This window comes from Carassius gibelio, chromosome B21, assembly GCF_023724105.1.
Source record: "Carassius gibelio isolate Cgi1373 ecotype wild population from Czech Republic chromosome B21, carGib1.2-hapl.c, whole genome shotgun sequence".
In the NCBI taxonomy this organism is placed as follows: domain Eukaryota; kingdom Metazoa; phylum Chordata; class Actinopteri; order Cypriniformes; family Cyprinidae; genus Carassius; species Carassius gibelio.
The window spans coordinates 27,258,987-27,273,724 of record NC_068416.1 but is presented as its reverse complement, the minus strand read 5'-3'; the positions used below and the strand labels follow the sequence as shown (position 1 = coordinate 27,273,724).

The window sequence follows — 14,738 nt, the reverse complement described above, 5'->3', positions numbered from 1 at the left end:
CACCGAGACGATCCTCCATAGAAACCCGTTCAAAACTCGAGACGGGGTTTGTGTTATTACAACCCATGAGTCCTCTGGAAAGTATAATCATTTTAGAAATCGTAATCCAAATGATTGTTACACGACATGAAAAAGAAAATACGATATTTCATTCTGTTCCAAAAAGACGTGTACATACGCTGTAACCGCTGATGACGAAGCCGATCAGCGATGAGTAAAGTATCAGGTAGCACGTGACAGCGCGGAAATAAATTACACTCGAAAAAAAATATTTTAATTGATATTTAAATTGAAAATACACAGTAAAGAATTAAAGTAGTTATTATTATAAATTATTACAGGTCCAGTGAATCCGGTCGCTTAGCGACACGCCCATATTGAGTGCTTTCGCGTTGTTTACCATCCTATCTACTCTATTTCTAGCAAGAAATGAAAGAACCGCCGCCCACTCATGAGTCAGGAACTTTTATACCACATTATTATTCCCTCTGTTTGATTCTGATAGGATGTTCATTAAGACCCTCACTCATTAGTTTCGACGGACCTTCACATTCACCTGAATTACTGTGGCATAAATCGACAATTTCAACCATTTATTATTGCTTTCCTGTCATGTCTAGAGTGATTTTGAAAACCTGCATGAGTTAATCAAATTTCGTTATGTTTCCAAACCATTTTACTGATGTAATTTGATTGGCACAGCTAAAGAGCGTAGAACACTTTGAGAAGTTTTGTGACTCGTAAGAGCTCGTCTGAGTGGAACAGCTAGCGCGCATAGAGCGTCTAGATTAGGTCACGTGACTCAGTGCGCATGCGCAGAGCTGCTGGCGGCGGTTGTCTGAGTGATTTGAGTTTTGTGTTGAATGTTTAGTGGACGTGTATGTACAGATTCTTCTGATCACCTTTACTTTAATTTACTCTCACTTTCGCTTTCTGTTCGTGATCTGCACTGGATTCATCTGGTGAGTTTCGTTTTTTTGCTGAATTCACCCTTGATGTAGGAAACGAAAGTCAAAATCGATTCATAACATCCGCAGTCACATTCGTCTTTATTTATCAGACTCTGTCTTTATCATTAAACACATTCCACTCATTACGGTATATATTAATAAATCTCTTTCAGCCATAATTATGCATCAGAAACAGAAAAACCCAAAACTCCTTTCAAACACGAACTTAAAGTATTGAAAAATCTTCCCAAACTAATAATCTAAGTTATTATTATTTATTTGAAGCAGTCTTTGTACATGTCACGGTCCCCAAAATATGATCATCCCACTCTAATTATTAAAGACTATTAAAATGTTGGAAAACATAATAATAATTGTATTATAGATGTGTGTAGAATAAAATAGTGGGGAATATTATAGATATGGAAATTCTTTTATATTCGCATGTGTTATACTAATCATTATAAAAGTAATGTATTGGTTAATGTATTATTTATTTAATATTTTATTTATTAAAATATAGATTTTTTATATTTATTTTAATACATTTATTTCGATTAAGCTCATTTTTTATTACAAAATTTAATTAAGCACAGTTGTAAATGTGACTTCCATACATACTTTCAGTGGTTAAATTTTTTTCAATTATTTATAAAATTTTAATTATATTTAATTATTTTTTATTATTAATATTTTTTAGAACATTTTAGAATAAAATTAAATCATAATTATTGTATTATAGATATGTGCAGAATAAAATTACTACTTTAATGGTAATGGCATTTTTTATACTAATAATTATAACAGTAATGAACCTGTTTAATGTATTATTCATTAAATATTTAATTTATTTTAATACATTTGTACTTTTATTTTAATACATTTATGTCGATTAAGCTTATTTTTATTACTAAATTTGATTAAGCATAGTCATAAATGTCATGTGACTTCAATACATACTTTCAGTGGTTACATTGTTTAATTATTTTTTATAGTTAAAAATGTCTTACAACTTATACATGCTTTTATTGGATGACAGTTATTTTTTATTACTACTATTTTTTTCATAGCTATAAATGTCTTGTAACATTTCTCCATGCTTCATGCATCCTGTGTGTTAATGGCACATTAATGTAAGTGCATGTGTTTTTGCAGAGTGCTATGAGTGCAGTGTGTGAGGATGGCGTCTGAAGACGGTCTGATGTCTCCCGAGTCGAGTGTGACGTCGCTGCTGGCCTCTTCCGGACCCCTGCAGAGCTCCTTACACCCGGAGCCCGTCCCCTTCATCAAATACAGAGACAGACACTACATCTCTGCGTCTGAGGCGCTGGACGCTTACATCACTGACTTCCAGAGGAGTCTACGAGACGCTGAGACCACGACCGGGAAACTAGAGCTGCCCAAAGAGAGGACAAAACCTCGTCCCAGAAACAGAGACGGTAACCCAACACAGTCACTGCACATCAGTCATGTTTTAAGGAATAATCTGGGTTATGAACAACACAGTGTCAGTCACCATATCATATTTATAACATATTATTATAGCTTCAGTTATTTTGAATAGACTTGTATTTTTTAATTTTAATTTTTCATTCTAATTTTAATTCAACTTTAGTCATTTGTCATGTTTTGTTTATTAGATTTTATGTTTTATTCATTTTTATTTTTGTAAACATTTATCTTGCTCTTCTGTAATGCACTTTGGTTGGCCTAGTGACTTGAACTTTAAAGTTTTAGTTGAAGTTAAACTAAAAGAAAACAAGAAATACATCTTTGACAACTCGCTGAAATAAAAGTTTTTTGTTTTTTTAGAAAAATATATGTATATGCAGTTAGCTTTTATTTCAAGTAACAAAACTGTATTTTTAGTTATAGTTAACTATAATAATTCTGATCAGCACAGTGTTATTTTAGTCTAATAATGTGCTATTTATTATTATTATTATTATTATTGTTGTTGATATTTATAATATTGTTGTTTTTTGTATTTTTCTGACTTAATTTTATTTGTTAGCTTTTGTTGCTTTAATTCATTTTTTTAAACATGTCTTATTTATTTTGCATCAGTATTTTTTTTTTAAATTTTAGTTACACTTATATTTATTTTACTTCAGTTTTTATTATTATAATTGTTTTTTTTTTACATTTATTTAATTTAATTTTACCAAAATGCAGTTTAATAGTTTTATTAACAATAATAACAACATAAGAGGCAGCGTCAGTTCTCTTGATTTCATGCATTACATAATTTTGTTATATGTTTTTGTTGTTGTTGTTATTATTACTTTTTAAACATTTATATAACTTTATTCAAATTAAATTGTAGTTTTAGTAATTGTAGTACTCAAAGTTATTTTATTGTAGCTAACATTAATTAGTTTTCCCCCATTTCAGTTAACATTTATATTATTTGAGTTTACCTAGATGTATTTTAATACATCAGCTGTGTCAGTTCTCTTGATTTCATTCATATCATCCAGTGTTTTTATTTGCAGTGCTGAAGACGAGTTTGACGGATGAAGAGCTGGTCTTCCTGAACATTCCCATCCGGAACAGAGACTCGGACCGGCTCAGTATGACCACTGATGACCTCCTGGCTCTCCCGAATGACGGCTCTCTCCCCGTGACCCGCACCTCGGCCCTCCTCTCCCGCTCTGGGAGCTTTCCGATGGGATTGAGCTTCAACTCCAGCTCCCGGTCACACTCCCGGTCCATTATAGCCCATAAACACTCCGTACAGCGTCTAGTTACAGCAGCGAGCAGGAGATCCCGTCCTGTGGATGATTTACTGACGGACAGTTTGCGGTCACAATGTCAAGCTCCTCCCCCTGACATCCCGCCAGCCAATCGGACGCTTCCACCCAGATCCAGGCATCTCCCGCGCTGGATGACCAGCCAGAAATCTGAAATGGATTTTTCGGGGATGTCCAGCGTTCCTGAGCTGAAGTATCCGGAGTGGCTGAGACAGTGTGAAGGATCCTCAGACGGCCAGCACAGCGACCGTCCTCTTCCTCACAGAGTCCCTTCATGGGTTGGAGAACTGGAAGAGTCCAGTGGAGACGCTGGAGGTCAGCGAGGGGTCAAAGGTCATGCAGGAGAGCCGTATGGATCCCAGTCCATCGGTCAGAGCAGTCTGAGAGATCTGCGTTTACAGTTTGAGCAGAAACTCCAGACAGCAAAGAGACGACCGATTCATGAAGGACCGCTTTTCAAAGGTTACAACAAACACCACCATCTACTTTTCAGAGGAAATGGAAATAAAATGACGTATTTTTGAAGTTTTATGTATAAGTGTATGTACTGACTTTCATGGTGTAGTTTATTTATTTCAGGTTTAGTAATTTAGGTCTTCGGCTTAATCAATGAATGAATGATGCAGCGTTAAACTAAATGAAAATGAAATGTCTTGGAAAGAGACCGTTTAATAATATTTTTCCTATTTAATATTATCTTTAATATTTTATTAGTTTTTATGTTTATATTTTCCATTTTTCCATGTTTGACAACCATGTTTTTTTGTTTTGTTTGTTTGTTTATTCAGTTTTAGTAATTTTAGTACTTTAACATAAATTAAATGAAAATTATAAATATTGGCTCGGCAACAAACAGAAAAACTTTTTTAAATTCCTTTTTTTATACATTATTTCAGTAATGTATTAATATGTTTTTGTTTAATAATATACTCCGTATATTTAATATTTCTATTAATAATATCCGATTTTTCCAAATTTCTGTAAATTTAATTTAAAAAAGGGAGATTTTATTTTAACTTTTTTTTTTTTTGTAAGTTTCAATTTTTTTTTTTTTTTTTTTTTACTGTTTGTTTTATAAATTTGTTATTTTGGGTTTAGTAATTTTAGTACTTCAGATTAAACTCCATGAAAATGTGTAATTGAACTGTATTTAAGTGAATTAATCTTAGGAAAGGTTTTATGTGTTTACTTTAATTCTATGAATGAAAATGTGTTTGATATATGTAGTTTTAGTTTTGGACACCACGCCGCCTCACATCGTTCCTCTCTGGTCTCTTCTTCTGCTTCTCTCTGGTCAGATGATAAGGCCGAGCAGATGTTAAACTCTCCTTCCTTCTCTCTCTGTGAGCCGCTGAAGGAGCTCAACAGTTCAGGAGACACGGAGGATGCTCTGGACGCCGACCGATCCTGGGACAATCCACCCGTGACCTTGTGAGTGATGCTGTTTTCACACTGAAACTCAATTATTTCATGTCAAAAATGTGTTTTTGGTTCTTAAAAGTTTGCAGTGCAAAGTTAATAGCTTTGATTCTCAGGGAATGCGTGATTGAATGCATGTGTAAATGCTTTGAATAAAACCATCTATTAAATATAAATCATGTCCTACCGTCTGTAGTAAACCTCCAGTGCCAGTGGGTGGCGCTGATGAACCTCCAGCGCCCGAGGAGCTTCAGAGGAGCAAGGTACAGTGTGTGACAGTCATTAGGATGTCTTCTGGTCATCTAAACTCAGTCTAAACCTGTCTGTGTCCAGTCTGCAGCTTCCTGTTCGTCAGGATACAGCAGCAGAAAGCATCCTGGTCCGGTGGAGGCGCTCAAACACATGCTGTTCCGCCTGCAGGCCGTCGAGCACAAGATCAGCCAATCACACGCCTCCAGCGACGCCAAAACCCCTGCGTCTTCAGCCGCACATCTGGAGAGAGACGCACCGGAGCCGGTGAATGGAGCCGTTACTCCTGCTATAGTTGACAAAGCTGTCTGTTTCATTGAGTAATGTGGTGATCTAGGTGATCACATCGTGTGGAAATGTTAGTGAGGATGCTAGAAGAAGGACTTTTTATGCATGAGGCTACATAGAAAACAACGCACAGTTCATAAATGAGCAATATTATTATACTTTGTGTATAGATATGGAAACAGTCTAAAAAGATAATTAATTCAGACATTTTTCTTATAATTCTGACTTTATATCTCATAATTAAGACTTTTTTTCTGAGATAAGAGTGAGATAAAAGCTGATGTTTTAGTGTAATTGATGACCTAAAAAATATTTGTTTTTTTAAGGTTCCTGAGCAGCAAACAGAAGAAGCTGACCTGGGAAATGTGGAGTCATTACAGAGGTCAGGAGGGTCAGTGAAGCAGCGTTGATCTCGTATCATGAACTCAAGCTTGTCCAGTGTTGCTGATCTTTGATCTGTTTCCTCAGAGCTCTTCATCACCTGGACAGACTGAAAACACTTGTGGACGACATGAACGAAAGGAAGGCCAGCGCAGAGCAGGATGGGACAGAATGTACAGACACTCCTGTAGCTAATATCACAGACCGGGCCAGAATCAATAAACACTTGTGAATCAGAAATCAGACTCTTATCCTACAGATACAGAGGTTTCATTGATCATATTAGCTTAAAAAGCTGATTCTGCTTTAAAGGATCTTTAAAACCTCATGAAAGATAAAAAATTTAAATAAACTATTGAGAAAAGTCGTTTCAAAGCTGTTTTATATCACTTTTCTTATAGACAAGTCTTTAACCCTCCATTTATAGTGAAAACACTCGAAACGAGTTGTTTTCAACCAGGTATCACTGTTTCTTTCACAGAACAACAAACTGGACGTTAACCAGTCGGGTTTCAGTTACTAAAGACTGCAAAAGCTGAATCCAAATCATCAGATCTTATTCTGCTGGATCTACACTGAACTAAATTATAAACACAACACTTTAGTTTTTTCCCCCATTTTTCATGAGCTGAACTCAAAGATCTAAGACGTTTTCTTTGTACACAAAAGGCCCATTTCCCTCAACTATTGTTTATAAATCTGTGTTAGTAAGCAATTGTCTTTTGCAGAGATAATCCACCCACCTCACAGGTGTGGTATATCAAGATGTTGATTAGATTATTGCACACATGCGCGTAATTTGCAGGGGGGTTAGGGGGGTCATGACCCCCCCAAAAATCAGATCCAACTAATATAACCCCCTCAATATCATCAAACTATTCAGATTAAAATAATATGAGATATTCAGAATGAATTGGTACTTTTTTTCGTTTTTTTTTATTAATTTAATTTGCCAGCAAGAAAATTATTTAAATTATATTAAATAATTAAATTATGCAAATTAGCTTGTTACCTTTTATGCCTTTTACACAAGAAAATTTTTCAATAAATTAATAAATATGCCGCGAGTTGCTCCTCTCCTCTTCAGTGGCTGTGTTGCTGGATATTGCACGGGCTTCCAATAGCTGCTCGCATAAAATTCAAGGCATTGATGTTTGCCTACAAAACTACCACTGGCTCTGCACCCATTTACCTAAATTCGTTACTTCAGACTTATGTGCCTCTAGAAGCTTGTGTTCTGCAAGTGAACGTGGCTTGATTGTTCATCTCAAAGAAGCACAAAGTCACTTTTACGGACTTTTAAATGAAATGTTCCCTTCTGGTGGAATGACCTCCCCAACTCAATCCGAGCAGCTGAGTCCTTAGCCATCTTCAAGAATTGGCTTAAAACCCATCTCTTCCATCTTTATTTGACCCTCTAACTTTAACACTCACTATTCTAATTCTATTCTTTAAAAAATCTAACTACCTTTCTAATCTTTTTGTATTCTATTTTCTTTTCATTTATTATGTAATTGTATATGTATGTGTGTGTGTATGTGTAAAGACCTCTATCACTAGCTTGCTCTATTCTTTTATTTTTGTATTCTATCTGTTTTCTTTTTATTTATTATATTAGTTAAAATCCCATGCTACGTGTACTGTGTTAACCTAACTGAGACTTGTTATAGCACTTATATATCATTGCTCTTTTTGTTGTTTTTGATTGCTTCCACTGTCTTCATCTGTAAGTCGCTTTGGATAAAAGCGTCTGCTAAATGAATAAATGTAAATGAATGAGAGCATTTGCCCACTCAAAATTGATTACAATGACGAACTGCAGTCAAGTCGAGACCCAGATGAGGATGACAAGCATGCAGATGAGCTTCAGTGAGATGGTTTCTCACAGTTTGTGCAGAAATTCTTTGGTTCTGTAAATCGATTGCTGCAGCATCTGTCCGTGTGTCTGGTCTCAGATGATCTTGGAGGTGAAGATGCTGGATGTGGAGCAGTGTTAATTTCGTTGACTAAATATTTTCGTCATTATTTTCGTCACGAATATATTTTTGCGGACGAAAACGAAACGAAAACTAAAATAGAAGGCACTGATGGAGACCAAAACTATGACTAAATTGATTGACATTATCGTCAACGAATAAAGGACGAGACGAAAATAGACTGTGACGAAAATCAAATCAGCAGACGGGAGAGATGCGAGGAATGAGCAAAAGAACCGGCAAAACAGAACAGACTGCATGAGAGAAGAGAACCAATCAGAGCCTGACTTATTGAGACGTGAAGCGAAGGTTTTCAGTTTTTAAATGAGCTCCCGGGAAGACGGCATTCGAAGAGGTGATGTCTAAAAGAGCGACAAAATGTCCACAGCTCACTTCACGTTTGACAACGAACAAAACAAAACAAAGTGTAAAGCACGCGGAGCGCTCATTCGTGGCAAGAACACCACCAATTTGAAAAGACATTTACAGACGAGCCACCCGGACATTTTCTCAAATGTAATTTCACAACGATGTTCTTTTGTTTATTGAGCTAAGCAAAATTGGAAGACTGCAGTGCGTAGATGTTGTAGCATTAAATATTACGAACTGAAAAGTACTGTAAAATAGCCCCTTCTTCAAGTTAGATGAGAGCACAATACTAATACGTAATATCATGATAAATACATTTGATTAATACTAATGTTTAGTATATTTTATAATGTTCTACTTGTTGACAATATCACAAATATTTCTATATTAGTCATGTGAAACATGAATGTTCACATCCTATCATTATACATACAAATCTAGCAGATTTATTCAGAATCTATTGTAGTATTTAAAACATACAATATTGCTAGACAAATGAATACCTTATAAAATCTTGTTACTTTTTTTTATCCACCTAGCTGCCAACTTATTAAATATTTACTTTAAATGTATGCACTTATTGTTCAGCTCAGCTGTAAGCTTTAAGGTCCTGGACCTAACATTATTTTTCTTTTATTGATGGTCAATTGGCAGCTAGTTATTGTTTACATTATCATGACAGTGTTTGTTGCTGCATAATAGCTTTTGAATCTAAATAAAGACACAGTTGTGTTGAAATAAAGTTGAATTTGTGTTTTATATATTTTGGTTAAGTTTGTTTCCTATACCAGCTGTAAAAAATTGTCTAGTAAATCTGTTATTGATTTTAGTCTTATTTTAGTCGACTAAAATACCAAGCAATTTTAGTCGACTAAAATACCAAGCAATTTTAGTCGACTAAAATACCAAGCAATTTTAGTCGACTAAAATAAGACTAAAATTAAAACAAATCAGATGACTAAAACTTGACTAAAACTAAAAATAATTATAGTCAAAAGACTAAGACTAAAACTAAATTAAAATTTCGTGTCAAAATTAACACTGATGTGGAGGTCCTGGGGAGGTGTGGTTACACGCGGTCTGCAGTTGTAAGCCTGATTGGATGTACTGCCAAACTCACTGAAACAGCTCTGTGGACGGCTTATGGTAGAGAAATGAACATTCAATTCAAGCACAACAGCTCTGGTGGACATCCCTGCAGTCATCATGTCAATTACACGCTCCCTCAAAACTTGCGACATCTGTGGCATTGTGCTGTGTGATAAATGCACATTTTAGAGTGTCCTTTTATTGTGTTCAGCCTAATGCAGACCTGTGCAATAATCATGCTGTCTAATCAATGTCCCATATCACATTTTGCAGATGATACCCAGCTGTACGTCAATTAAACCTGAGTCAAAGTCTTTATTCGACTTGCTTGCTTGTGTAAACGACTGTAAAGCTGGACGGGCGATCATTTTCTTTGGTAAAACGACAACAAGTCTTAAATGACAACAAATCTCTATCTTTTAGGGATCTAGAGACAATTATTAATGCCTTCATTTCAACAAGGCTTGATTATTGTAATGTTTTATATGCTGGTGTCAACCAGTTTTCCCTTTCACGTTTGCAGCTGTTTCAAAATGCTGCAGCATTTAAAGCATTTAAAGCCTTGCAAGGTCTGGCTCCAGCCTCTTAGATCTCTTAGATTATCCTCTAATAATATATAAACCATACCATTGTCTCGTTTCAAATCTTAAGGTGTAGAGTCTTTTCTGTGTTAGTTCCTGAGCTGTGGAATTTGTTGCCTCAATCTATAGAGTTATCATCTTCTTTAAATCATCATTGAAAATGTATCTCTTTTCACTCACCTATTTATAATTGTTGGATATGTTGGTCTTAGTGAGTTACATTCTTATTCTTGATTTTTATTCGGTTTTGCAGATTATATTTTTAAACTTCATTTCAGAGGGCACATGTTTTTACCAGCAATGAGCAGGATTGGATCTAACCAGTCAAAAATGGCTGAAGTGTTTGTTTGTCTGAAGTGTGTTTACATGCAGGTCTCTGACTGATATCCAAATCCATTTAATCGTTTAGTTTTGCAACATTGTCTTGATCACTGACTGGAACAATAACATATCAGAACATTGATTTGTAGCTAACTGAGGCTGATGTTCTGTGTATGCTTACTTTACTTAATGCAAATTATTTAGAAGTTGTATGAAAATAATTTTATGACATTTAAATTCATCTTGTGTGGCTCAAAAAAAACTAAAACTCATATGGGTTTGGAACCACATGGGAGATTAAATTATAGCAGAATGATCATTTTTAGTGAATCATTTCCTTAAAGCTTTAACTAATTACAAATACAAAATCAAGCAAGTAACTAAACTTTTATTGGTATTTAGGGACATTAACAGTTAAGAAAGAAAAAAAAGAAAAAGCTTTATTACCAAGTATGTCACACACACACACACACACACACACACACACAAGGCTAAAGCTCAGCTCTGGAGATTCATGTCTTAAACCGGCCCACTTTAGTTCACGACTGACTATATTGAAATAATGTCATTACAGAAGTCTGCAACAGTGCACTGTTCTAAAGCTGATCATTTAATGTATTTTCCAGAACAATTTGTGCAATAATGTACATCTGCCTGCAGTTAAAAAGTCTTCAGATAGAAACATTTGTTTTGCTTAACCTATTTATGTATTAGTATGTATTATTAAAAAATAATAATAATAATAATTGGACTGAGTAAATTGCCTATCATATAATTGTGACTGCACAAGTAGTGTAGTAAAATTATGATTTTGTGAAATGACATAAATACAAATGGCATGAAATTTGAAAGCATAACAACTGCAATTTCATTTCTATGAAATGTCAGTTTTGTTGTTTTTTTTTTAATGGTACTTACATTTTTTTATCTCAGATTTTATGCAATCATAAAGCCTATGAAGCAGCAGCAGCAGAGGATTGTCTAGAGCCAGATATCACAATACTGATGTAGATTTAGTGTTTATCTTTTGTGTTTAAACATCTCCTCATCACTAGCATCATAAATACACTGTGTGGAATATCTGAGCTGGAGCAAATATATCCACTCCTGTACGATCGCTCGCAGAGACACATTCAGAGAAAGACTCTAATTCATAGAAAGAAATTGCAATGAAGCTTGGAGTTATGCAATAAATGACGCAGAGAAACATCAGATGCAAGTTTTCTAAAGCCATGAAAAGAATGTAGAAGTACAGATTAAAAATATAAATTAGCAAGTATCAAATATACGTTTCAATAAATTAAATGGCAAATAATAATAAAGCTTTGTTTTCATTAAGTCATGACACCATGTTATATATAAAATGTGTTATAATTTATCCAGTTTAATAAAATAAATGAACACTAATAAAATAAAATAAACAGTTTTGTGTTATTGAGATAACTCCAATATATTTTTCCACGTCATACTAAAGTTTTCAGACTATGATCCATTCACACTTGAAGGACTGATTATGATGGAAATGTAAAGCTTGTTTTGTATTGCAAACATGATGCTTGACTCTGTACTGCTGCTAATCATTATTCTTCTGTCTGACCATCTCATTATTCGGACCATTGCTCTCTCCTAGAGACACCATCAGTGCGTCGTTGTAGACACATTTCCATTATTCATCATTCTTCACAATAATCTACACCCGTCTCCGTCGCTCAGCCCTTTCAAACTTCTTTTTGCCCCCAGACGAAGAACGAAAACGAACTTTGTTTGTAGTATATCAGGGCCTTTATGAGAACCGACACCTGAACTCTATCTCACAAGATCTTCGCTCAAGACAACCCCCCCCCCCAACTGAGAGAGACCAAAGCTGCTGCTTAAACCCAACATTATTTAACATTTCCATCAGTGACCGGGCGAGCAGTCTGGAGCGATCACCCTCACACCTCACAGATCAGATGCCTGCTGTATTCCAGAAAAGATCCAGATCCCAGGGAACACAACTCACATTTACATCAGGCACTAACCCGATAACACACACATCACACTACAACTACCTGGGTTTGAAAATCACATCCAGGATGTTGTGAATGAACTGAGAGATAAAGCACGCAGGGCCTTCTACGCCATAAAACAACATCGTCCTATAGAAATCCCTTTTAGAATTTGGCTGAAAATATTAGAATCAGTAATTGATCCCCATTGCCCTCTATGGCAGTGAGGTGTGGGGTCCACTGACCAATCCAAATCAAGATCTCACCAAATGGGAAAAACATCCAATTGAGACCCTACATGCACACAACAAATAACGCATGCAGGGCAGAATTAGGCAAATATCCTCTAATCATAAAGATACAAAAAAAAACATCTGAAACTCAGTGACCTCCAATCATATCATTATAAAGCCCTGCAACACCACGAGATGAGCAAAGAAAGCAAGCTGATCCAGATTCAGTCCTGATGCATCACTAACATCTACTGATGCTCTGAATCACATCAGAATCAGACAGATTACTGCACAAACCCAAACACTACAACAGAGTAACATGCGATGCTATTCGACCCCAAAGACAGAGTACAGTACGGCAGAGTATCTGTACACAGGGTCAGATCAGAAAGTGAGAAGCACACTGACCAGATACAGACTCAGCGGAAACAAGCTGATGATAGAGACGGCCAGACACAGAAAAACTGAGACTGTGTTCACACTGTGATCTGAATCAGATGGAAACAGAACTGCACTTCCTAATGAATGCAGAACACTTACATACACTAATTTATTTGGCACTACATGCTTAATATTTTTTATATAATTGTATTATTACTATCATACTTTTCTTTCTGTTAATACATATGTGCACTGTTTGTAAGCGGCCCAGCTGCAACTGCTTTGGCGATACAAAAGTACAGTTTTTGTCATGACAATAAAGCTCACCTAAATTGAAATGGAAATTGAGAACAAAGTTTCACACGTCTGTGTGATTCTCCTCATCCACTTCCTTTAATCACTCCCCCCCCCCCCGTCTCCCCTCATCTCCATCTAAACACAGGACATTACAAAGACCCAGACACGCTCCCAAATATTCATAGTGGCTCCCTGATGCCCGCAAATTAGGAGAACGATCAAGAGGAAAGAGGCCACTTGAGTGAAAGAAAGAAACACATGTAGTGATATAGTCAGCGTAACCATATGAATGTCTGCATGTATAATTTAGTTTAGACAATTTGCAAGAAAGTTTAGCGTCCATGCAGTGGAAATAATCGAGATGATTTCGGAGTGAATGAGTCTTGATAGAGTACAGTGAGTGATGGCACGGACGCACACAGATCCAACAGGCTTTTCCACTTAATTTGACATGTAAGAAAGTTAATAATAGAGCCCACGGACATGTTATTGCTGACAAGAAACCACATTTGGTAACGGAAACGCAAAATAATGATTAGCTATATTAGTATGATGTTATCCACACTGCCAAAACAGTAGCATTCAACACTACTACACAGATCTGTAGCCCAAGTAGGGTTCAGAATAAAAAACGTTCAAAAGAGCATAAGACAAAGTTATTATATAGCAATTATTATTAATGAAAACTATAACAGTTAAATGGTTTGTTGCACACATAATAAACTCCTAACCTATAGTAAGTATTAACAATACAATAAACAGGCTATGCTATAATTGTACAGTCTTCATTCTTTCAAAACAGAAAACATCTTTCACAAAGATCTACATCTCTGTCTCACCTCACTAATGATCAAACACTTCCCTGAAAAGAGTTTGTCTGAAGACCATCAACACTTCTTTCCTTAATCAGAGTTTATTACAATGCAACTATTCATTTTGATGTTGTTTGAAAGGTCTCTGTGTGTTTCTGATTAAAGGGTCTTATTTTCATAAAAATAGAAGAGACAGCCACCAAGATTAGAAAACACTGAAGACAGACTTCTCCCAGGTCTTTCACACTAATGACCTCCTGTGTGTAAATCTTCTCACAGAAATCTAAGATCGATATGCTAAAACCCCCGCAATAAGCAAACAACAGCATTTGGTAACTCCACGGCTCTTTTTTCTCTTTCATCACTTTCTTTTTCATGCTATTGATACTTATATTTTTACTTACTGTATATTCAATATATATTTTGTATTGCCCGTGTAAGTTATATTTGTTCTCCTTCATTCTCGAGAGGAATAAACAAAGTGTGTTGTTAACTCTAGTGTATTATAGTAAATCGATAACAGCAAATCTGTGCTCAGGTTAGAACGGATTACAATGTTTTAGATGTTTTAACACATTGGTTAAGTTGAGTTGGTCAACTTGTTTCTATAGTAATGCTCATGATCTAATCTTGTTTTAAGTGTGTACAGAT

At 35.5% G+C, this 14,738-nt stretch overlaps 1 protein-coding gene across 2 annotated transcripts; it reads left to right on the top strand.

Annotated features, from left to right (window-relative positions):
- Positions 1-18: 18 nt before the first annotated feature.
- Positions 19-6,415, top strand: cb21h18orf54 (chromosome B21 C18orf54 homolog). Of its 2 annotated transcripts, none has more exons than XM_052587979.1 (8): positions 19-962; positions 2,106-2,389; positions 3,446-4,165; positions 5,002-5,134; positions 5,319-5,385; positions 5,456-5,638; positions 5,986-6,050; positions 6,128-6,415. In XM_052587979.1, exons 2-8 carry the CDS (start codon positions 2,131-2,133, stop codon positions 6,270-6,272), a joined length of 1,572 nt encoding a protein of 523 aa, XP_052443939.1. In that variant the 5' UTR covers positions 19-962; positions 2,106-2,130; the 3' UTR covers positions 6,273-6,415. The 2 variants fall into 2 exon arrangements, with proteins under 2 accessions (XP_052443939.1, XP_052443940.1); XM_052587980.1 differs by having other exon boundaries at positions 20-962; positions 5,986-6,041.
- Positions 6,416-14,738: the final 8,323 nt, after the last annotated feature.